General features: G+C 44.5%; 1 protein-coding gene across 10 annotated transcripts in view; it reads right to left on the bottom strand.

The window, feature by feature from the left end:
* Nucleotides 1–770: 770 nt before the first annotated feature.
* SYNRG (synergin gamma) overlaps nucleotides 771–24532 on the bottom strand; it is an 87886-nt gene continuing 64124 nt past the window's right edge. For 4 of the 10 annotated variants that reach the window (XM_055130156.1, XM_055130159.1, XM_055130160.1 and 1 more), the window contains exons 17-23: nucleotides 23786–23949; nucleotides 21858–21911; nucleotides 21302–21398; nucleotides 18155–18303; nucleotides 3726–3836; nucleotides 3369–3404; nucleotides 771–2268 (exon numbers count right to left, since the gene is read on the bottom strand). In XM_055130156.1, the coding sequence (XP_054986131.1) occupies nucleotides 2137–2268; nucleotides 3369–3404; nucleotides 3726–3836; nucleotides 18155–18303; nucleotides 21302–21398; nucleotides 21858–21911; nucleotides 23786–23949 (743 nt within the window). In that variant the 3' untranslated portion in view covers nucleotides 771–2136. The remainder of the gene's footprint in view (nucleotides 2269–3368; nucleotides 3405–3725; nucleotides 3837–18154; nucleotides 18304–21301; nucleotides 21399–21857; nucleotides 21912–23785; nucleotides 23950–24532) is intronic. The other 6 variants (XM_055130161.1, XM_055130165.1, XM_055130162.1 and 3 more) reach the window with 4 other exon arrangements.

Here is a 24532-nt window from a genome sequence, read left to right as displayed (position 1 = left end):
AAAACAACAAAGAAAGCCATGGTGCTGCTTAGGCTGTAGACTGAAACACAGCACAGAAACCTCAGAAGTCTGCTAGAAACTGGCCCACTCGTTATGATAACCCACAAGTGCGTGGGGAGAAAGGCTGTGAAGGAACACTGCAGAGATGTCTCAGTTGTTCATGAGGGGAGACGGCACTGGTCTGCCAACCTGAAGCACCGCTTTTCCCTGTGTCTGCGCCTGGGGCTCATGGTGGGGGAGGCAGAAGTCCCGTCAAGAGCTGGTCTGTAAGAACGCTTGCTCGCTTTCACCTTTGTTGGAGGAGGAGGGAAAAGGTGTGAAAAGGAACAGACAGGTTTGCTCACATTTTGTTCAGAGGAGTAAAGCAACAATTACAAAGGAAAAAACCAACCGAATCAGTGGAAAACTAGCTGCAGGACAGAAAACCTAAGTCCTACAAAATTAAACAAACAGGGCTGGAGAGATAGTGCAAGGCCTAAGGTGTTTGCTGTGTATGTGGACAACCTGGATTTGATCCCCAGCACCACACACAGTTCCCCAAGCACTACCAGGAGTGATCCCTGAGCACAGAGTCGGGAGTAAGCCTTATATACCACAGGGAGTGGCCCCAAAACCAAAACTTTCAAAGCACACATATAAGACATAATCAACAACTTAGGTAACTGTTTCCTGGAGTAACATGTGCTTCTCAGGAAACAATTATCTTTAACCACTTAAAATAAATAAAGCATCCTATTTAAGAATATAGCCCCCCCCCCCCCCCGCCAAATCCTGACACCAGAGTATGCAAGCCTTCTTCTAAAATTCAGAGCTGTTTCTAAACAGTCACAGATCGCTGCCATAACTATCCATCTTACTAGTCACTTCACTAGGCAGGAATTCTAAGTTCAATCAGGTTTTTTGTTTTTGTTTTTTATTTTGGTCTTCTGTGGTGCTGGGGATTGAAGCCAGGATCTGCCCTGTGCAAGGGAAGCGACCTCTGATCTGCCACTGAGTCACATCTCAGGCAGCAGCTCCACCTTCTAACTCTGAATTAACATTCAGGTCTCCACACAGGAACTGCAAAGTCAGGCAGTGTGGGTCCCCATGTCAGCATATTTATGGAAATCTGAAAAGAGGCCTGGGTAAAAACATTTCACTCCCTTGCCCTTCCAACACTTGCTGGCAAAGCTTACCGTGTTTGTAGCCCTTATGAGGCCATAAAACAGTTTCTAAGGTGAGGATATTTTATCTTGACGTGCGCAAATGGGGATCTCCGTCAAAACACAGTCATCACTGTACAATGCCGAGGCCCCTTTTGGGAAAGTCCTCTTGAAAGTGGGTAGTTTTAGAATGAGCAGAAGTAGGGGCTGGAGAGATGCCCTGCATGCAGCCAGTGCTGGTTTGATCCCCTGCATGGCGCACAGTTCCCTGAACACCACCCATGGCGACTCCTGAGCACTGAGCAGGAGAGAGCTCTGAGACCGGCCTGGTGTGGGAGTGGCCCCTGCAGCCAAGGGGATGAACACAAGGACAAAAACGATCCAATTTCAACAGAAATAGCTAGTAAATCTGCCCTTACCTGCCAGGATTTTTTCCCCCTATAAATAGATAAGACATCAGTTTAATCACAAATTCCCCTTTTATTCATTTGAGATATTAAACTCAAGGCAGATAAAGGCATTCTACTTCACAGGACAGTAAGGGTTCTAGCTATGAATGACCACGTGCTCAAAACAATTTTGCTAATTTCGATTCTACAACAATAACTTATGTTTCTTCAAACATGGCTTCTTCACAGTTTCCATTCTGCAGCAGCAGCAACAGCAAATTATCTCGTAGGGAAGAAAATTATGGTCCATTCTTGGAAACATCCTAAGAGACTCAGGATAAGTTCGCCAACTTTTGGCGCCACCACAGAGGGGCAGGGCCCTTTTTCTCTCTGTCCCACTGGTGGTGGCAGCCGGGAGACAAAGGTCATCTGTAGGAAGGCCTGGGGACCGCCTCAGCTTTGGTCTCCCCCCACCTGCTGGGGATTTCTCTTCACACAGATTCACGGAGTAGTCAGATTCTGTTTATTGGTTCCTGTCACCCCATCAGGTATGACAAAAAATAAAAAAAAACAATACTCAGGCTTGCACTTCCCAGAGGGGCTTTTCAGAGCAAATCAGGCAAGATGAGGCCAGGAGGCTTCGGTTCAACACAGTTGATCCAGAAGTTGGCACAGCTGGCGTGGTACTGGTGTCCTCCATACGCTAGCTTGAAGCTGTCTGTTTCCGAGTTGAACGCCTGTGGGAAATGGACAGACACACCCCTGAGAGCCCAGACAATGCCCCAGGTCACAGGGGCTGAGGCGAGGCTGGAGCAGACACAGAAGCTGAGCTGGGATTCAAGCAAGAATTACAAGAGCTGAGCTGGGATTCAAGCTTGATTTAGCCGGGATCCCTGCTGCTAAATCAAGGTGCCCTCAGATCTCTGCCGCTCAATCCAGCCTCCGTAAACAAAGGTCAGCTCTGTCCCAGAACAGCCTGTCAAGGGCCGGGGATGTGGATCAGCGACCAAGCGCTTGACCTGCCATGTGTGAGGCCCAGAGTTAGACCCGCAAAAGCACAAAAATAAACAAACAAACAAACAAACAAATAAATAAATAAAAGAGAAAGAAAAGGCAGACTAGGGTGGGGCTAAGGAAGTGAAATAGCCAGGGGCAGTGGCTGCCTCCTCCCTCCTGTGAGAGGTAAACCAGGCTACTGACTGGGACCTGTAATCCAATAAGCTTCTGTGCCTGGTTACCGTAATTTCATAAAAGAAAAATGGCCTGAGAGTTAGAAAACAAAGAACGGAAAACTCTTAGGGTCTAATGCCAATGGGAGTTAAGAGAATTGATATAGAAAGTCCGAGTAGGCACACTGCTTCGAAAAGAAAAAGGCATTAAAACATCATCCAGGTGAGAAGAGCTTATAGGCAAGCTACAGCCAGCTAGTTCCAGCCACAATCCTGAGGAATTCTCTACGGCATTACAAGTAAACAAACACAACTCTAAACCCAAAGAATTTGTTTTGTCTGTTAATTGTCAAATCCTGAAGGTCTGTGATCTCACTCTGTGTCAATACCGCTTCCAGCTTCCAGAAGTTGCCCAGTCTGTTACCCTCTTCATGGCAGAGAAAAATAACCGCAATAGCAGAAGCCAATTATGAGATACAAGCATGCAAACAAGACAGAAGTGGCTCCACAGACATAGTCGCTGATTAAATCAAACATTATGGGAACAAGAATGACTCAGTCGAGGATTCATGATTGGAACAATTTGGGATGACATGGAATCATCTGATATGCCTTCCACACTCAGAGTTAAGATGGAGACGCTCAGATAAGGTGTAGCTGGTTCATACTTTTTTAGGATGTTCTCCTGTGGGCTTCTCTTCTTTCTGAAATAACGTCGAAACCATAAGGTCAACAAAGTTCCTAGAATTCTGCCTCCAAACAGATTCGCTGGGTAAAGCTTTCCTCTCTGCCACCCCTCTGTGGCCCCGGGTGCTGCAGGCACAGATGCAGACAGGGCGGGCGGACAACAGGACCTAGTGTCCATTCCCTCACAGTGCTCCCACGGTCCTGCCTCTGTGCCCAGCTCAACTTGGTAACAGCGCTGCCTCTGCACCTGGGGCTGGCCGCAAGGGCGCTGGAGGGGCCGTCCCAGGCCATCTGAGGGATGGTAACTGCCACTGCGAGCAGGAGGGCGTACGACTTACCCGGCTCCTGGAGTCCACGTTTAAGAGGCATACCCCACAAGCAAGCTCCTGCGCGTTCTTAATGCCGGGCCGAAGCATACAGGAGGAAAAGTCCAGTGAATTCTCATCGGGCTGTGAGAACAAGACATCTGGGTAAGAACTCAGAACTCGCAGTGCTGCTGGCCTCCCTCCCGGATCATTCCTCCCCGACAGCTTCATCAGTAAAATGGATCAAGGCTCTAATAGCACCAATAAAATGATGCCACTGCCCAAATACTGAGTACCTGCTGGACTCCAGGGCTCAGGCTCCCGCAGGAAATGCCCACTAGCCCCTAATCTCAGAACTCACATCCAGAGTCGGGTAAGGGAACTCTCAGGCAACACGGTGCCAGGATAGGCAGACAAGGCTGAGACTCCCAGCCTTAAAAACTTAAAAATACCTTGGCTGTGTCTACGGGGTCTAGGCTAGGTGAAAGGGTGAGGGAGAGGGGGAAGGTGTTTATTCCCTGGAGACCAGCAGCACAGGTAAAGGTCTCTAAGCCACAGATGGGGTGTGGGAAGGAAGCTGAGGGACTGGAGCAAACTTAGAAAAGGAGCTAGCAAATGAAACTGGAGCATGAGACCTTTCGAGAACTAGAAGGGGTGGCGGCTTTCTCCTGGGAAGCCTTCAGAGTTCCAGCTGAATCACAACTGGACCCTTCGGCTGCAAGAATAGGTATTGATTGGGAGGCAGTAAATCTCAAGGCATGGGCCTTGGTGACTTGGCTGTGGCAGAGGCCCAGGCAGCAGATATAGAGGTGAGGACCAAAGTGTAGCATCCAGCCACATGGAAGAGCTAGTAAGGCAATGGGCTCGGCCAGCCCGCATGAGGGGCGAGCGGGGAGAGGGCTGGCAGCTGAGCAGGCTCACAGCCTACGGGGTGAGGAGGGCCGGAGCGAAAGGACAACAGGAAGGGTGCTTGCCCTGCCCATTCAACTGACGTGGGGCCAATCCCTGGCACCTCCTCTAGTCCCCTGAGTTCTTCCAGGAGTGATCCCTGGCTGCAGAACCAGGAGTAAGCCTGAACACTGCCGCATGTGGCCCCAAGCCAAACCAACAAAAGTGTGTGTGAGGAGACCAAGACTGGCAGCGGAGGAGGGGGAGAGATGTCTGTTTGGCGACAAGTGAGCTGGAATTGCTGTAGTTCTCCAGTCTATAGCCAAGGGGCTGGAGCAATAGTACAGCGGGTAGGGCGTTTTGCCTTGCACGCGGCCAATCCGGGTTTGATTCCCAGCATCCCATGTGGTCCCCTGAGCACCGCCAGGGGTGATTCCTGAGTGCAGAGCCAGGAGTAACCCTTGTGCATCGCCAGGTGTGACCCAAAAAGAAAAAAAAAATCCAGTCTACAGCCAAGAATGGGAGCTGTGGGGGCCAAGGATGAAATTCAGAGAATGTGTGTCACAAGGTTGAGGGCCTGGGCCCCCTTTCCGGCCCTCCCTGTTCCTTTCTAATTTGACGTAAGCCCCTCGGACTTGTTAAGGGACCTGGGCTGGAACTGTGGAGACTCATCTTGGGCGAGGCGGGGAGGTTGGCCGGGGAGCGCCTGCGCGCAGGACTCTTCTCCAGTGGCCGACGGAGACCCACAGGATGGAGCTCAGCAGGGAAAGTTTTGCTTCTGTTTTTGGAACTGGGGAGTGTTGGGCCACACCTAGAGGTGCCTAGCCCTCTCCCCTATTTCTGGCTGCCAGCCCTCTCCCCTATTCCTGGCTGTGTTCAGAAGTGACATATGATGTGCTTAGAGGACCAGGGATCAGATGGGGGCTGGCCACATCACTATCTTCTCTCTGACTTCTTGCTTTCTTGTGAGTGCAATTCTAGAAACAGGAGTTACTATCTTAGTACTGCTTGCTGTAAAGTCCTGTCATCTGTGAAATGGTCACGATTTTACTAGCTCTATCTCCTTTAGTTGCTGACACCCTATAAATATATACACATCTGTATGTATATACACATCTGTATGTATATACACATCTATAAAATGTGCACACACACATATATAAATACATATATATGTATATATATATATGTTGCTTCAGAAATGATAAACTACTCTATATAGGGGTGGGGAACTTTTACACTTGAGAATCACTAACATCAGTCGTGGACCCTACAACACAGGCCGACAGGTCATGGGCAGCCGTGGGAACCATGTGTCCGCGCTGTCCTGGATCTGGGCCAGGCACAGGCTTTGCAGGCCCTGAATGTCCATAGGCTGGCCAGCCCTAATTCCTGCTCTAAATGATTAATCACAATTACTCACTTTGACAAATAAGATAAGAAAGCTTTGCAGAGAGGATGAAAACAGCAGTTCTGAGATGGGGGAGATGGCTCACAGGGCTGGCGCGCATGCTCTGCCCGGGGGAGCCTTGCGTCTGACCCTGAGCACCACAGAGCAGTGGAGAGGAACTGGATCCGACCCTGAGCACCACCGTGTGTCCCCTATGCACTGTCAGGGGCACCTTGAGGCAAGGCCAGATGTGGCTCAGAAATAAACAAAAACTCAAACTAAATGAAAGAGTAGCACTTCCATAATTGACACTGTAGATACTTATCAAGTTAATGAAGAAGAACTATTTGAAAAATAATTAGAATCTGGGAAAACTCTTCATCTTGAACCCAATCAAATTAATAAGAGCCTTTTAATATTTATTTGAGCCCTTTAATATTTATATTCCAAAGACAAGAGGGAATCAAAGGGAAAGGTCATATTGTAACTTCTGGTTGAAATACGTAATGTTCTGCATAAATTAGTGTGTGGTCAAATTCATCTTTCCAAATGATAAAATCCACCTCTATAAATGTGTCAGCAAAGGACTGGAGTCCACAGTAATGATGTGACGCCATTCAATGGCTATAATTCTATAGGAAGCTATGGTTTCTACAGACTGTCATCTAGTTTAATTTGGCAGACATTTTACACAGTAGCACTGTAGCACTGTCATCCTGTTATTCATTGATTTGCTCGAGTGGGCACTAGTAATGTCTCCATTGTGGGACTTGTTACTGTTTTAGGCATATCAAATACGCCACTGGGAGCTTGTCATGCTCTGTAATGCGGGAGGGATACTCAATAGCTTGCCGGCTCTCCGATACAGACGGAGGAATTGAACCCGGGTTGGCCGCATGCAAGGCAAATGCCTTACCCGCTGTGCTATCGCTCCCGTAAACATTAAAAATTTGGTGCTGGATACCAGGAGTAATTGCTGAGTGCAGAGTCAGGAGTAACCACGGAGCATCATAGGTGTGACCAAAAAAGATAAAAAATAATTTGGTGGGGGCTGGAGCGATAGCACAGCGGGTAGGGCGTTTGCCTTGCACGCGGCCGACCCGGGTTCTAATCCCAGCGTCCCATATGGTCCCCTGAGCACCGCCAGGGGTAATTCTTGAGTGAAGAGCCAGGAATAACCCCTGTGCATCGCCGGGTGTGACCCGAAAACCAAAAAAAAAAAAAAAAAAAAAAAAAAAAAAAAAAAAAAATTTGGTGCTGGAGAGATGGTATAATGGGTCAGATGCTTGCCTCGCACAAGGCTGACCTGGGTTCAATTCCCAGCATTCCACACAGTCTTCCGAGCACTGCCATGAGTGATTCCTAAGTGCAGAGCCAGGAGTAACCTCTGAGCATTGCTGCATGTGACCCCAGAGCAAAACAAACAGATTAAAAATTATGTATTACACATGACGGCCTATAGTGACAAGTCTCAGAGTCAGGCTTAGAGATATAATCCTGAGCCTTCTGCTAATAGCTACTAAAATGATGTTCAAGAAAACCTTTATTTTTTGCATTGCTTGAGGATACTGAACCCCGGGTCTCACACGTACAAGGTAAGCACTTGACCACAGAACTATATTCCATGCCTCAAAAAAATAATATAATAAAAAGAATAGTAATTTTTTTGGGGGGGGCTTACTGGGTAGTGCTCAGAGGTGACTCCTGGCTCAGTGTTTTGGGGTTGTCCCAGAAGCACTTGGGGAACCATGTGGTGCTAGGAGTTGAACTCAGGTCTCAGACAAGCACTCTGGCCCTCTGAGTTTCCCCACCCCAATAAAAGAATTATTAGGGAAGGAGAGTTTCACAGTAATTAGTGTTCCTCACCAATATACTCATTCTCCTTTTTCCTGACAAATGACAGGAAGAGCCTCTTTAGCCCTTCAAATAAGACACGGATCTTGCCAGGATCAAGGCCGGGAGTGTGTCATAGATGTCGTTTCTGGAAGGAAGCCTTTAAAAGCAATGTGTCACTGATCATGCTCCCTTGCCCCTCCCATGGTAACCAGTCTTGTTCTCTACGGTAAAGCTCCTCCAGCTGTGGTCCCTGAGTGAGGAGGACAGGCCACAGAGGCCCTACGGACACACAGCGGGAGCAACAAACACAGCTTTGCTCGGGTGCATTGTGAGTGTGCATTACTGCAGCTTAACCTAACCAACTTGACTGATGCCAGGGCCCGACAGAGGTTCCACGGGCTGAGTGCATGAGAAGTTCTAAACTTCTGTGAATTCAGAATTCATACAGCACTACGACAGGCTGCTAATGCTGTGCTCCATCTGAAAATTCATGGGAGGAATATCTCCTGCCCGTTCTTGTTCCTTCCTAGCACTCCGTCTAAACACCTCTGTCTTTAGGGCCAGGAGCACAGTTTCTGTCACTTTTCCTCCCTCGGCATGCCACTCGTCTTCTCTCTTCCTCTCCTGCCTTCCCCTGATGAGGCGCCTTGTGATGTTCCTGGGCCCACCTGGATACCCCTGGAGAGCTTTCCCAGCTGGAGATACTACAGAGAACATCTAAAATGTCCCTTTTTCCATCAAGGTACTACTCAGGGATCAATCCTGGTGGGGCTTAGGAGACCATATGTGATGCTGGAGATTGAACCGGGTCAGCCACATGAAAGGAAAGTGCCTTAACTCCTGAACTAGCTCTCTGGGCCCAGCAAAATCTTTATGTATTGCCATTTTTCATTTGGGACAAAGGCTAATTGGTTTGAGTACTGGCCTTGGTTACTGACATTGTTTACTGAGATCACTACTGCCAGCAACTGAGGTAGAAGTGACTGTTAAGCTCCCATGATGCTTTTGTGTATTTATACCTCCAGATGTGGCCTCTCCTACTCCCCCCCCCCCCACTTTTTGTGGGTAAGATCCACATTAGCCTTATGTGCCTTAAGCATAGCCTGACTATGCTTTTGGAAGGGGGCTGAGGGATGAAGAGATGGGAGGAAGGCGGGGCGAGGGTACATGTTTTGCCAGAGATCAAACAGTCAAACCCAGAGCCCCACACATGCAAGGCATGTACTCTGCCATGTGAACCTCCTTCTCAGCCTCGCCCTCTTTGATCGTTTTGAAACGCCAACACCTTCATTATAGCATTCAGTGAATTTTGTCATCATCCAATGAATTAAATGAGGACCATAAAAGTCTATGCCCATCATTCTGGGAAGGTGCCTTCTTAGTCATTCCCCAACTCAGAATCCCTATTCTGATTTTTAACACTGAGAATTAGTTTTGTCCAGACTTTTTAAAATAAGCCGTACAATTTAATTATTTTTTAAAAATTTTTTGAAGAAAGCCTATTGGCTTGGGTCATCTATCTGCTGTGAGAGTTCACAGCACCAGTGCTAAATCCCTCAGTGGGGACTTGAATACCGCTGGGGCAGCGGGTAGAGGGCATTATTTTATGGTATGTAATAGTAATATTCACCTTATGGCCATTTGGGCAACTGAGCAGAAACATGAAAAGTCTGTCTCTAAAACACTGTACAGGTATAAGATGACAAAAAAAAATGCAATCATTATTAAAAAATTGTTCTTCTGATGTAGGGCAGCAATAAAAGTACTATAGGTTTTTAATTCACTGAATATTCTGAAATTCACTACTTATTTCACAGTGAAAATACGAAAGAATTTGTATTATACTGAGGATTAAAATGGCATCACAGAGTCTTAAGATGTTCAGTTGGCTAGAGGTCAGAAGGATAAAACAGCCCTTTCTTTTGGTAGATTTTTAATTAGGAAAATGAATTCACTTTGTTTTCCAGGACTGAATCATTCTGTTCCAAACCTACTTAATTCCAGCCCACATTCATGAGAGAAAATTACATAACAATTCTGTCAGGGAGCTAACGACTGGGGCACATCCTTACTAAAATAGTTGGTTTTTACTTCAACAGAAGGAAGCCCAGTTCCTTCAGTCAACGCCCACAAGAGACACACTTCTACCACAAGAGGGCGTTTTAGTCCTGAGATAGAGGAAATGGCAAAAATAAAATAAATAAAAAATAAAAATAAAACTTGGCTAGTAGAAATTCCAGCTGAAATGAGTAAGGACTTTCCAATTTGGACTTTTAAGGCTGTGTACTCTTGCGTTCCTTAGAATTACTTCTCTGCTGTGATGCAGCATTAACATTATGGGAGTTTTTTCATGGACAAAAAGTTATGTGGTCACCTTTCCACGGGAAGAATTTCAGTCTTTTTTGGCGGCGTGGGTTGGGAGAGTTGGGCTACACACAGCTGTACTCAGGGGGTCCTTCCTGGCTCTGTGCTCACTCCTGCTGGTGTTCAGGGGTCCATATGCGGTGCTGACGATTGAACCAGGGTCAGCCACATGCAAGTCAAGTATCTTACTCCTGAACTATGTCTCATGGAGTTTTTGTGAGAATAAAGAAGAAACAAGTCTTACTTCTTAGAAGCTGGGGTTAACACAATGGGAAGAAAGGATTTAGCACTCTTATGTGCGTTCAAATCCTAGATTTGCTTCTTCTCCTATAAAATGGGGATCATCAAATAAATAAATTAACTTAAAAAAATGGGGCTGGAGCAATAGCACAGTGGGTTGGGCGTTTGCCTTGCATGCGGCCGACCCAGGTTCGATTCCCAGCATCCCATATGGTCCCCTGAGCACCGCCAGGGGTGATTCCTGAGTGCAGAGCCAGAAGTAAGCCCTGTGTATCGCTGAGTGTGACCCAAAAAGCAAAAAAAAAAAAATAATAATAAAAATAAATAAAATGGGGATCATACTATGGAGTTCAAGTGACTATTCACAGGATTACATGAGAACTGCAAAAGATAGACATACAGGACATACATACTGAACATACAGGACAATGTCTGGTAGATTCTGGGTGTACTACAAAGATTAAATTCGTTAGGGACTTTAAATTTCACTTAAAATGAAGCAATGCTGTTGGCAGTTTAAAGATTTCTTTATCACCTCAATTATGCCTCTTCTTAATGATTTCTCTGCTATGAGACCAATTCAAAATCCATACAGTTTGTATAGTTTGTTCCAACTGAACTACATAAATATTGGTTTGTGTTTCATTTATATTTATGCATCATTTCAGAGTACAAGCTCCATGACAAGGCACAACTTCCATTTCCTCTGAGACTGTCTGCTATCCTATCTGCACGGGGCAAATCAAGTATGATTTATAGGATGAGGAGCTATCAGTCAGAGAAAATGACACAGTAAAATCAGCACAAATACCTGAGTGGAGAATGGTTGATTTTGTGTGACACCGAACCCAGGAGTAATCACAACTAGGAGAGAGGGAGGGGAACAAGAGAAACGAATACTCCGTGGTGCTCACACACAGTCTGCGGCCCACTGCCGAGCTGCTGGGCTGCAGACGAGTCACCCTCGTTAGCCATCCTGGTGTGGAAAGAAATGTCAGCTAGCCTCTCCCTACCACCCATGTGTGGGTGCTAGGGTGGGTGCTCCTAAGGGGAACTGGAAAGGGAAGAGAGAATGTTCAGCCACTCTTCCCATTTTCCTCAGATTCTGACCCCTGAACAATTCAGCACTGGTGCCTGTGAACTCTCATAGCAGATGGATGATGCAAACCATCTTTTGGCTTTCTTCAACATTAAAAAAAAAAATTAAATTGCACGACTTCTTTTAAAAAGTCTGGACAAAACTAATTCTTAGTGTGAAAAATCAGAACAGGGATTCTGAGTTGGAGAATGACTAAGAAGGCATGCTAGAGTCCTTCTTGGAATGATGGGCATTGGGTAGGGGTATAGGCTTTTATGGTCCTCATTTAATTCATTGGACGATGACAAAATTCACTGAATGCTACAGTGAAGATGTTGGCATTTCAGAAAGATCAGAGAGGCTGAGGCCAAGAAGGAGGCTCATGTGGCAGAGTACATGCCTTGCATGTGTGGGGCTCTGTGTTTAGACTGTTTGATCTCTGGCAAAACATGTACCCTTGCCCTGTCTTCCCCCATCCCTTCACCCCCCAACCCCTTCCAAAAGCACAGCCAGGTCACTGCACAGAAGGCTGGTTTTGATTCCCACAAAATAAAACAAATTTGGGGGAAGTGGTCACATCTGGAGGCCACAAAAGCATCGTGGGAGCTTAGCAGTAACTCCTATCTCACCTGCTGGCAGTAGTGATCTCAGTAAATAATGTCAGTAACCAAGGTCAGTATTCGAGCCAATTAGCCTTTGTCCCAGACTTAAAAATGGCAATACATAAGGAGTTTGCTGGACCAGAGAGGTAGCCCAGGAGTTAAGGCGCTTTCCTTGCTTGTGACTGACCTGATTTATTCCCTGTATCACATATGGTCTCCTAAACCCCACCGGAGTGATCCCTACGCAGTTCTGATGAGGAGGAAGGGGAGGCTGTGCAACCCCAGGCATCTTTTTCTAACAGTACTAGAAGAGATGCATCTGTATAGACATCTGGTTTAAGAAAAGCATTTCCACCGAACAAAATCTCATGGAAAATTTCTGGTTTTGTATCAAACCCAGCAGTGTTCAGAGGCTACACCCAGTTCAGGGCAAGGAGGACCATGTGGTGTTGAGGATCAAACCCAGGCTGTCATCCTTTTAGCTATCACCCAGTCTGGCAGCTCCAAATTTTAGTATTTTCTTCTGTACACGGAAAGTGAATAGCATTTATATTAAAAAGACTTTATTTCCTTATTTTTGGTAGTGCCAGGTATTGAATATAGAGCCCCATACATGCAAGATAAGTACCCCATCACTGAGCCACATTCCTGTTCCTTATTCTCAAAACTTTTATGAAAATTAAATACATCTAAAGAGTTCAGAATAGTGGAGATAGCTTAAGGCCAGAGTGTACGCCGTGCCTGGAAGGAGTTGCAGGTTGCTGGATCCCCAGCACCACATGGTCCCTTGAGCACCACCAAGCATTAGTCCAGGGGAAAAAAAAGAAAGAAAGAGTGAGCTCTCGGGAAGGGAGATGCGTGCTGAAAGTAGACTATAGACAGAACACGATGGCCACTCAATACCCCTACTGCAAACCAAAACACCTAAAAGGAGATAGAGAACAAAAGGGAATGCCCTGCCACAGAGGCGGGGTGGGGTGAGGGGGATGGGATTGGGGGGTGGGAGGGATACCAGGTTCATCAGTGGTGGAGAATGGGCACTGGTTGAGGGGATGGGTTCTCAAACATTTTATGACAGAAACACAAGCACGAAAATGTGTAAATCTGTAACTGTACCTTCACGGTGATTCACTAATAAAAAAATAATAAACTAAAAAAAATTAATAAAAAAAAGAAAGAGTGAGCGCTAAGCATGTGATTAGTACTGAGTAAAAGCTGGTTCATGTTGATGATATTCAGGCTTAATTTAGTTCTCACCAGCACAGAGAAAGGAAGTAGAAAGTAGTTGCATTAGAAGAGACCTAGACTGGGGCTGGAGCAATACTACATCGGGAAGGGCGTTTGCCTTGCACGCAGACAACCCGGGTTCGATTCCCAGCACCCATATGGTCCTCTGAACACCGCCAGGGGTGATTCCTGAGTTCAGAGTCAGGAGTAACCCCTGTGCCAGGTGTGACCCAAAAAGCAAAAAAAAAGAAAGAAAGAAAGGAAGAAAGAAAGAAAGAAAGGAAGGAAGGAAGGAAGAAAGAAGGAAGGAAGGAAGGAAGGAAGGAAGGAAGGAAGGAAGGAAGGAAGGAAGGAAGGAAGGAAGGAAGGAAGGAAGGAAGGAAGGAAGGAAGGAAAGAAAGAAAAGACCTAGACATACAGATCTCTAGGTTCCTAACACATGGTCTTAGACATAAAAACAAGGAATAGACTCTGAGGTAAGATCTTTGTAAAACTCAGTAGAGAAATTCTGATGGACTACAATACCAAGGGAACCACGCATGCCCGATGGGGAACTCCTCCTCCTCTCTCCAGAGCCTCCCCATGAGCTAGTGAATGCATCAAAAACTTGATCAAAAAACTTGGCCAGCATTATTTTTAGAAGTATTTTTAAAAAATTAATATTATGGGCCAGAGAGATGGCACAGTGGGTAAGGTGCTTGCCTTTCAGGAGTAAGCCCTAAGTACAACTGGGTGTGGCCCAAAATAAGAAGAAAAGAAAAATTCCAGTTGAGAATTTCGTTGCCTGAATATATTCTACAGCTCTCCATCTTTCCTTCCAAGACTGGACAGTTGTGTGTTACTTCTAGCTTTGTGCTCCTTTAAGAAGTGGATGTGTAGTATCCTAGTGAAAATTAAATCACACAGCTGATTTAATCCTCTCGATGTGGACTTTCCATTAACTTCCTAAAATATAGTCCACATTTTACCTTGTGGTGAAATTAGAATTCAACTTAAAAAATGGGGTAAAAAAAGCCCATTTCAGTGTTAAAGAACATGCCTTGCATGTGTGAGGTCCTAGGTTTGATCCTCAATACTACCAAAACAAACAAACAAAAAAAAACCCAGAAAAAAAAAATCTTAGCTTAGCTTTTAGGTAAGGTGCTTGTCTTGCACACAACCAATCTAGGTTCCATCTGGGTTCAAATCTGGCACTCCATATGTTCTACCTACTGTACTACTACTCCAACTCTCAGGGATTTTTTTTTTCCTTCATAAGAGAGGTCAGAGGATAAATATGCTTAGGAATCTGGATTGACATAGAACATTCCTTTCCGAAGGTGGCATACCCAGCTACCCAGCACTGGTCTTTTCTCAGGAATGGCTCCAAATGGTGGCCGAGGGAACCACACACAGTGCTGAGGATCTAACCAGGGACAATTGCATTTGAGGTAGTACCTGACCACCTGTACCATCTCTCTGGTCCATCCTTTTCCTTTTTTTTTTTCTATTTCTTTCCATCAGTGCTTTTAGGGTAGGTACTCTTGGTTTGAGGCTTGGGGGAATCACACCATGCTGGCTATAGAACGCAGGGCCTCACACATACAAGGCAAGCAGTCTCATCTCCAGCCCTAGAATATTTTCTTTGGGTAGAGAGTATTTGAGCCACACACCAAGAGGTGCTTAAGGATTACTCCTGGATCTGTGTTCAGGGGTCACTCTTGAAGTTTTGTGGGGGCCCTTATATGCTGACAGGGTCAAACCAGCACTGGCTACCTGTAAGACAAGTGCCTTAGCTCCTGTACTATCTCTTTGGCCCATGATACCCTTGTTAGGTATGACATGGTAGGTTATTTGTGGGTTGCAAGGTTGGGAATGCTCAAAAATTTTCCTAAATTAGTGGTAACAGCATTTCCACACTAAAAATATAACCTACCAATTCATACCAATTGGTACTGTTTTACTTTTGGACAATGGGGGAAATTTATAAATTGGGAAGAAGAAAGTCTCAACAAACACTGTGCTAGAACACAAAGAAAAGACCCAGACCTATTTTTAATAGCTCACAAGCTAGTGGGTGGGAAACAATCGCACAATTACCAATAAGCATAATAAGCATATGTGAAGTGCTTTACAAGAGAGAAATATGCTACGGACACACAGGAAAGCATTTAATTCAGCATGAAGGGAGCTCGGAATGGTGTCTGGGGAAGACAACACACAATCCAGAGGGGAAAGTCTAACAGAGCGAGAGAGACAGGCAGAGTCCGAGTAATAAAAAGACCTTTCACAGTGAGCTCTGGAATTTGAACCTGATCTTGAAGACCATGGTGAGCCCACTATAGAATTTTAAATGGGATTTAAATGACATGATTTGATTTGCATTTTAGAAAGAAATGCCTGGTTGTGTGTGCAGAACAGACTGATAAGGGACTTGAAAAAAAAATGAACCTACCTATGTGGTCAGAAGTGATAAGGCAAGAACCTGAATGATTCGGCACATTAAAGAAAGGCTTCCACTTCTCTCTATTTTCCAATTCTTATTAATGTAAGGATGCTATGAATTTTATCAAACAACGGACTTTCTGACTTCAAATTCTGTGCGCATTTTATATCATCAGCTAAACATAATTTTATCTCTGAAAATCTAGAGTAAATAAATTTTTAACTACAGTGACCAGAACAGCATTTGTGTCTTTTTTTAATTACCCAGGCGTGAAAGAGAGAGTCCGGAGGTAAAGCATTTGTTTTCCGTGAAGCTGACTCCAGTTTGAGGCCTGGCAGTGCATAAGATCCCTGAGCATAGCTGGGTATATAGTGCCCCCGCCCCTCGCCCTCTTCAAATCCACCCCCCCAAACCAGAAAACAAACAAAAATGGGCGAAAAATATCCAAACTGTGTAATTTTAGATTGCAAACTGAAAAATGGTCCAAAGGGACAGAGATTTGCGAAATGATTTAAACCCCCAGAAACTATTATTACAACCAGAAGGACCTCCCAATTCGGAGAGGATCCACTGAGCGCTGTTAGGGCCACTGGGTAGGGGCGGCGATCCACACACGGCAGGGAGAACCACTTCCTACGCCGGGCTACAATCCAGGCGGATGCTCACACAGTGAAATGTAAGGAAAAAAGAAAGAAAATGGAGTAGCATATTTATTCCAGCTGTGCAAGGGAGATAAATTTTTAGCTATTGTGCAATAAAGAATATCATGAGAGACCATCTGAATAAATATGGATATCTAAAACTAGTTTTGCCCAATGAGATATAAGAAAAGGAAGGGGAATTAGGAGAAAAAAATAATTCCCATAAGCTTACTGGCATGTGTGTGAGTGCATGTGTTTGCACAAAATAGTAAATACTGACAACAAAACAAAACAAAAACTGCAATACTGAATAATTTTGGTAACTGTGTTTCATTGAATAAGTCACCAAATGGTCAAGAGATGATTAGTTTAAACATAAAGGAAACAAATAGTAAATTATCGTTTGGAGATGCAGAGCCTCCACAACAGAAAAAAAAAATAGGGAAAAACTGCTTATTGGTTAACATTACATGTTTGTTAAATTAGGAAACTGACAAAGACAGTCAGGACACAATGCAGAGAACTGTGTACTTATGTACCTCTGCTAGCACTGTGAGCTAGCCCTGACACAGTGAAAAAAACACATGAACACACGTAATAATGGTGAAATACTGAATGCATGTACTTATGTAAATTCACTGACTCCACCCACTTGGAAGAACTCTCTTTCTTAAAGGGGAGACGGTGGGAGGGGTAGGAGGGAGATGCCCCAGAGCACGCCTGGAATGAGGGAGGCCGCACTCCGTCCTTGGCACTGCACGGTATCCCAGCACCGCTGGGAATGAACCGAGGTCCTACACAAAGGGACCACTACACACACAGGGAGTAGACACTGACCACCACAGGATGTGGTCCCCAAATTAAATGAAGGCCTGGAACAAATGGGCCCTTTATTTAAAGACTCTGAGAGGCATAGCAGGGCAATTTAAAAATAACCCCCAAACCTAAAAAGCAAAAACGGTTAATAAACCCCAGAATAGGAAAGAGTTCAAAGAGTTTTTTTAATTTGATTCTGTGGGATTCTTACCAAGTCAAGCTGAAGTAAGGGCATGAACATTGGGGTGTGAGCCCAGGGCCTCTCACGTGCAAGGCCTATGATCTCCCACAGAGCCACACACCAGTCCTATTACAAAGCTTTTAGAAAGGACACAAATGGGAGTATAATGGGAGTATAAGTAATTCGAATTACAAAGGAAAGAACCCAAATACTCTAATGCTAATTTGGAGCCAAATCCAGAGGCACACAGGGGTGACCCCTGGAGGTGCTCAGGCGACCATATACAGAGGCAGGGATGTGACTGGAGTCAGCCTCAGGCAAGGCAAGCACCTTAGCTCATGTACTATCTCAACAGCCCACATATCCTTTATTTGTATGTGCATTAATCTGCAGTGGACCAGACAAACAGCACAGCGGGTAGGGTGCTTGCTTTGCCTGTGGCTGACCCAAGTTTAATCCCCAGCCCTGCATATGGTCCCCCAAACTCTGCAGGAGAGATCCGGGAGCACAGATGCAGGAGTAAGTTCTGGGTACAGATGGGGATGACCCTCAAACGAAAATAAAACAACAAAAAGGATGTAGAAGGATGAATGTTTTTCTATACATTTATCTTATTTTGACATGTCAGTGGGCTTGAGAGCTATCTATAGATCAGTCTAGTATTATTCAAGTAAACCCCACACATGATCGCCTTTCTTAAACATAAGCACCTGCAGTTTCCGGTAAGTGGTACAGGAACACACACTCTGTGACCGTAGGACTGTGGGAGCTTACCGTGAGTGTGGCCAGCGACATGAAGCCAATCAGGTTATTCCATACTTTATCGATGTCCTTCAGCAGCTGCTGGAGTTTCTCGCTGCACACTGCAGTGGCTTTTATTCCCAACTCCACACGTTTAGTCACCCGATACACCTCCACAACACCTGATAGGTGGGAGAACAGAGTTCAGTGAAAGCAGTAAAGAAGAGCAAGAAATGAGCCAGAGATGATGATGATGATGATGATGATGATGATGATGATGATGATTTTGGCTGGTGATGCTGAGGGGGTATTTATAACTTCTGGTAGTCCTTGGGAGACCACATGGTGCTTGAGATTAAACTCAGACTTCCCACATATAAAACATGCTAGATGCACTCAGCCTATTATCTTTCTGGTCCAAGAAAAGAGATTTTTCTTTTTTTCCTGGGCTAGGGGGCCAGGGTGATCACACGTGGAGATGATCAGGAGTTACTTCTGGCTCCCCATTTAGGAATTACTCCTGGTGGTGCTCAGGGGACAATATGAGATGCTGGGGATTGAATTCGGGTTAGCTGCGTGTAAGGCAAGTGTGCTACCAGCTATACTATCTCTCCAGTCCCAAGAAGAGATTATTGATTGCTGATATCCTAGTTGGAATTACGAACTTCATCTGGGAAGAGGGGGCATTTCTTATTCCTTGGGATCAATTTGCCTCTCGACATAACAGCAGTATAACTCACGGACTTTAGAAGCTGGGGGAACAGCTCAATTATGAAGCAAATGCCTATCATGTGTGAGGCTCTGAGTGCATCCCCAACACTGCATGGCACCACCTGCCCTCAGCACTACTGGGCATGGCCCCTATTTTTAAAAAATAAGAAAGAATAAAGACTGCAGAGCTATACTATTTGGATTCTGTTCAGGGGCTGTGTAACCATGAGCAAATTATGTAACCTTTCTTGGTCTCAGTTTCCTAAGCTGTAACATCAAGATCTCTTCAAATGATGGTTGAGACGATCAAATGTGTAACTCCCATAAAAGTTGGGAATAATGCCTGCAAAACAATAGGCCTCATGGAAGTATTAGTGTGAATCTTAATTTTAATTTCCTGGTTTCTTTCCAAGTCCATCTGTTTGAATTTGGGAAGTTCTATTACACTGGCTGAAAATGGACTATTAAAAATTTAAAAGAACTTGAACATCATCAACATAAAGTAACTAAGAAACATCTTATTCTTCTGAATGCCCAAGGATTTATAAGCTCAGAGACTTCTTATACCTTTCACACTTAACAGGATACAGAAAGTCTGAATTGTGGCATCAAACAAAGGTGATTGGTGCCAAGTATTTTCATGTTCAAAGGACATTCCTGGCCTCTGTAACAGAGGGCTGGAAGAATTCCAGGCCACCATCAACTGAATGTAGGACACTAACATTTTCCTCTCCTCTTTCCATGAGAAAGGCAGAAGCTCCTGCCCACCCTAAGATAGGGTAGGGACTTCTATGGTAATCTTTCACTGATACTAGGAAACCCAATTGTAAGGGAGAGACAGGCACCCCCTTACCTGGTGACCTAATGTGTACGCAATAGAGTTGTACCTGTGTGAGCAAGAAGGAGGAACCAGAGTGAAGTGGCAGGAGTAAGAGACTATATCCCTTCACTAGCCATTCGTCCAGCCAATATTTCTGAGGGACTACTATGTGTCAGGTACTAGTGTAGATGTTGGAGGCAGCAGGGAATGAAACACCCCAAATCACTTTCCATTCTTGGAGACTCATTCTTGTGGGGGAAGAAAGACAAAAAACCATAAAAAGTAAAATATACACAAGACTAAAGGTGATATACAAGGAAAACAACCAAACAGGGGAAAGGACAGAACATACAAGGATGGGGAGAGGGATTTTTTGAGAAAGAAGACATCTTTTAGAGAATGCTGATCCAGGTTCAATCCCCGGCACCCCTTATGGTCCCATGAGCCCTGCCAGGAATAATCCCTGAGTGCAGAGCCAGGAGGAAGCCATGAGCACCACTGGGTGTGGCCAAAAAACAAAAACAAAGTAAAGAAGAAAGAGAGAAAGAAAGAGAGAGAGAAAGAAAGAGAGAGAGAAAGAAAGAAAGAAAGAAAGAAAGAAAGAAAGAAAGAAAGAAAGAAAGAAAGAAAGAAAGAAAGAAAGAAAGAAGGAAAGAAAGAGAGAGAAAGAAAGAAAGAGAGAGAGAGAGAAAGAAAGAAAGAAAGAGAGAGAAAGAAAGAAAGAGAGAGAGAGAAAGAAAGAAAGAAAGAAAGAGAGAGAGAGAAAGAAAGAAAGAAAGAAAGAAAGAAAGAAAGAAAGAAAGAAAGAAAGAGAGAAAGAAAGAAGGGAGGGAGGGAGGGAGTAAAAAGAGAAGAAAAGAAAAGAAAAGAAAAGAAAAGAAAAGAAAAGAAAAGAAAAGAAAAGAAAAGAAAAGAAAAGAAAAGAAAAGAAAAGAAAAGAAAAGAAAAGGACATCTGAGAGCCAGAGAGGGAGTATCTCTGGGGTTAAGAGTTTACCTTACCCTTGCCCTTGCCTTGCATGTGGTCAACCAGGGTTTGATAGCCAGCACTTGTATGTTGCCCTGAGCACCACCTGGAGTGATCCCTGAGCACAGAGCCAGGAATAAGACCTGAGTTCTGGAGTGTATGGCTCTCTGGCCTCAAATCCCTTTCCCTGACCCCCAATGACATTTCAGTGAAGATACTAAAAAAAAAATCTAGGTCACATGAAACTGGGGCGGAGAGAAACAGTGAAATGGACAGAGACCGAAATTTCAGGCTGATTAGGGACTGGGAGGTTTAGCAGATGAAGATGGCAGAAAGGAAAGGAATTCGTGATGCCATGAAATGATAGCGAGGGAGAAATGGCACTGGAGATACAATGATTTTATTTTAATGCCTCCCCCAGTGTAGACTGATAAACTAGTGACATGGATGTAATTTCACATTGTTACTATTGCATGGAGTTGGCCAGAGACCGTAACTCAAATAGCTGTTACTGCCTGTGACCTACACATCTTATCGACAAATGCAGATGCTACTTAGTGAAATCTTACATAGCTTGAGAGATTTAGATGAAATTACTTAACACAAAGAAAAATAAAAATATTGAAACATTATGACTTTTTTAGCACTCTGATTTTAGATAAGTGAAATGTAAAATAACATACCTAATAAATATTCCATGCCTTGAGCTGACTGGATTACTTCTGTGCAAACAGAACTACTACTGATTCCGTTTAAGGTATCATTTGCCTTCTTAATGACCTACAACAAATGAAATCACATTACCTTATATAATCAAGGAAAGTCACTGCAAATTAATTTACTGTTAAAAGTCAGGAGGTGTGAAAAAGCATGGCTGAGTGAGATGAGATTATGAAGATAATGAAACAAATCTGAGAATTTTAATCTTGAAGAAACAATCCTCTATTTCTTTGGAAAATAAAAGACAGGTTCTTTAGCTTAAAAGTCATTTTAACTTTGGTAGAGTTAATGGTATAAACAAAGTGATGGTCAAGGGCACAGTGGACAGTGAGCCTGCACTTGCTGAGTCAGAGCTGTCTCACTTAGGATGCATGATTTTGCAGATAAGTTGGTTTCCAAATGCTATGGAGGTTTTGAGGTCTCTGCAAATTTGCATCTGTCTATTCACAAAGACCAAGAATGCAAAATTAAACGAAAGCATCTAAATATGTGTGAACGCCACAAGAGAGACATACTTACATCTAGAGCGCTTCCCAGGCATCTCTGCCACTCATAGGCATACCTCTCATTCTCCTGTGAATTGGTAACAAGAAGTGGGTTAAAAAGGCCTGGGATCCCCCATAACTTCTGTCCACCAAAAGAGTATGGTGAAGACTTTCATTTTTTTTTTTTTTTTTTGGTTTTTGGGTCACACCTGGCGATGCACAGGGGTTACTCCTGGCTCTGCACTCAGGAATTACTCCTGGCAGTGCTCAGGGTACCATATGGGATGCTGGGATTTGAACCCGGGTTGGCCGCATGCAAGGCAAACGCCCTACCCGCTATGCTATCACTCCAGCCCAAGACTTTCATTTTTTGACATAACATAAGACTGACACCCAAGGACAGTAGATAGAAGGGTCAGGAAGATTGCTCCATAGTTGGAAGCCTGCCTCATGAGCAGGCAGGGAGAGGACAGCTGGAACAGAGAAGGGATCACTAAGAAAATGATGGTTGGAGGAACTGGTCGGGATGGGAGATGTGTGCTGAAAGTAGATAAAGGAGCAAACATGATGACCTCTCAGTATCTGCACTGCAAAACCATAATGCCCAAAAGTAGAGAGTATGGGAAATATTGTCTGCCATGGAGGCAGTGGGAGGGTGAGAAAGGTCAGGGTATACTGGGGATATTGGTGGTGGGGAATGTGCACTGGTGGAGGGATGGGTGTTTGATCATTGTGTGATTGTAACTCAGACATGAAAGCTTGTAACTATAACTCACGGGGAATCAATAAAATTTTTTTTAAAAGACTTTCATTTTTATTATAATAACTCTAGCAGTTTTTCTTCTGAATTCACTAGAATATTTTTTTCTAGTAACAAAAAAACCTTCTTCAAATTTCATGTGCCCTACATAGGCGTCTGATACAAGAGTCAGTATCGAGCCATGTGTGTGTCTATTTGTACACATACATGGGAAAATAAAGGAAAGGGGAAGGCGAGTTAATAGAGTTGGCTGCAGGCCCAGAGCAGTAGTACAGCCAGTAGGGCATTTGCCTTTGCATGCGGCCAACCTGGGTTAACCAGGCATCCATATGGTCCCTCAAGGACCACTAGGAGTGATTCCTGAGCACAGAGCCAAGAATAATCTCTGGGCATCACTGGGTATGACCCCCCAATAAACAAGCAAACAAAAAACCCTTCTTGGCTAGAGAGCTTGTACAGAGGGTAAGATGCTTGCCTGGCACAGCTAACCCGGGTTTGATTCTTGGGATACCATATGGTCTCCTGAGTGAATCCATCAGGGGTCATTCCTGAGTGCAGAGCCAGGAGTATCTAAACATTAGCCAGGTGTGGCCCCAAAACCAAAAATCAAACCAACCCACCAAAACCAAAAAAACAAGAGTGTTGCCTATAGAGGGTCAAAGAAACAGTACAGTGGGAGCGTGTCAGCCCTGCATGTGACAGACCAGGGTTTATTCTGTGGCAGCACATGTGGTCCTGAGGCTGTGAAGTGATTCCTGACTACAGAGGCAGGAATAAGCCCTAAGGATGTGGCCTGAAAATTAAAAAAAAGATTTTTTTTAACAGTGTTGGCTGTAGGAGGAAGAAATAACAAGTGATAAAAAAAAAAAAGCTCTCCCCTCTATTTTGATGCATTAACATTTGCTAAGATGTTGAAAGTAAAAGTCTAGGTGCTCAAAAGTAATTTCCCCCAAACACTTTTCTCTTTGTGAAGTTGTAAAGAGTAGCTCTGGTTTTAAGTCACAGATTACTTTCTGTGATGCCACATGAGGGAATTATTTTCATCTAGGGCTAATGTTACCATTGTCTCACTTAAATGACACATTTTAAGTCTGGTGCACTGTGACTTTTCTCCCTACAAAGCTCAAAGCATTTTTTTCCTGGGTTTTTCAGTGCTCAGCTGGTCTTACTGGTCCTTCGCTGGGGGAAAAGCCTGCACTCACCTCAACCTCTCCGGTCAGATCTTTGTACTTGTCACGAATGACAGGCAGAGAGGGTTTCTCACTCAGAGTGTTGGAGCGGTCTCTGAAAGGTTGCTCCAGGGCTGGAGAAGGAGAAGAACGGCTTATTTCTTTATCACCAAGGCTCAGACTCCTCTTGTGTGACCCTGGGAGGAGTGGAAAGAACAATCAAAGGTTTTCATCAGTTCAAGCTGAGTCTCTCACTAAGCGGATAACCTCTTCTACAGACGTTTATGTCACGAGGCATTCACAGATACAGACCGCGTTCATTCTGTCAGGCAAGCAATGGATGGAATCCTCTCCATTGCTCCTTCCTGTTTGGTTTCCTTGTCTTTTGTTTTCTCCATTGCCTTCTCTGACAGTTTTTCCATAATTCTAAGTCTAAAATTACTGGAGTCTAGAGAACAAAAGTTTTCCTCAGTATTAATACACAGGCATTGTGCTGTTTTCCTAAGCATTAAACACATTAATACTGAGCACGACATATGCTTTCAACTTCAATGGACCGATTGAGAACGGAATTGAGAGAGCAGCTGAGTCAAGTAAGTGACAGAAGAGATCAGTAGGTAGGAAGTAAGGGAGCTAACATGCAGGAGACCACATCCCATCTCTTTTTTGGTGTGTTTTGGGGCCACACCTGGGTGCTTGCTCGGTGACAACTCCATGCACGATGTTCAAGAGTCACTCCCAGCAGTGCCTGGGAGACCCGGAAGTGCCAGGGACTGAGCC

This window comes from Sorex araneus, chromosome 3 (assembly GCF_027595985.1).
Source record: "Sorex araneus isolate mSorAra2 chromosome 3, mSorAra2.pri, whole genome shotgun sequence".
Taxonomy (NCBI): Eukaryota; Metazoa; Chordata; class Mammalia; order Eulipotyphla; family Soricidae; genus Sorex; species Sorex araneus.
This window is presented reverse-complemented; position numbering and strand designations above follow the sequence as displayed.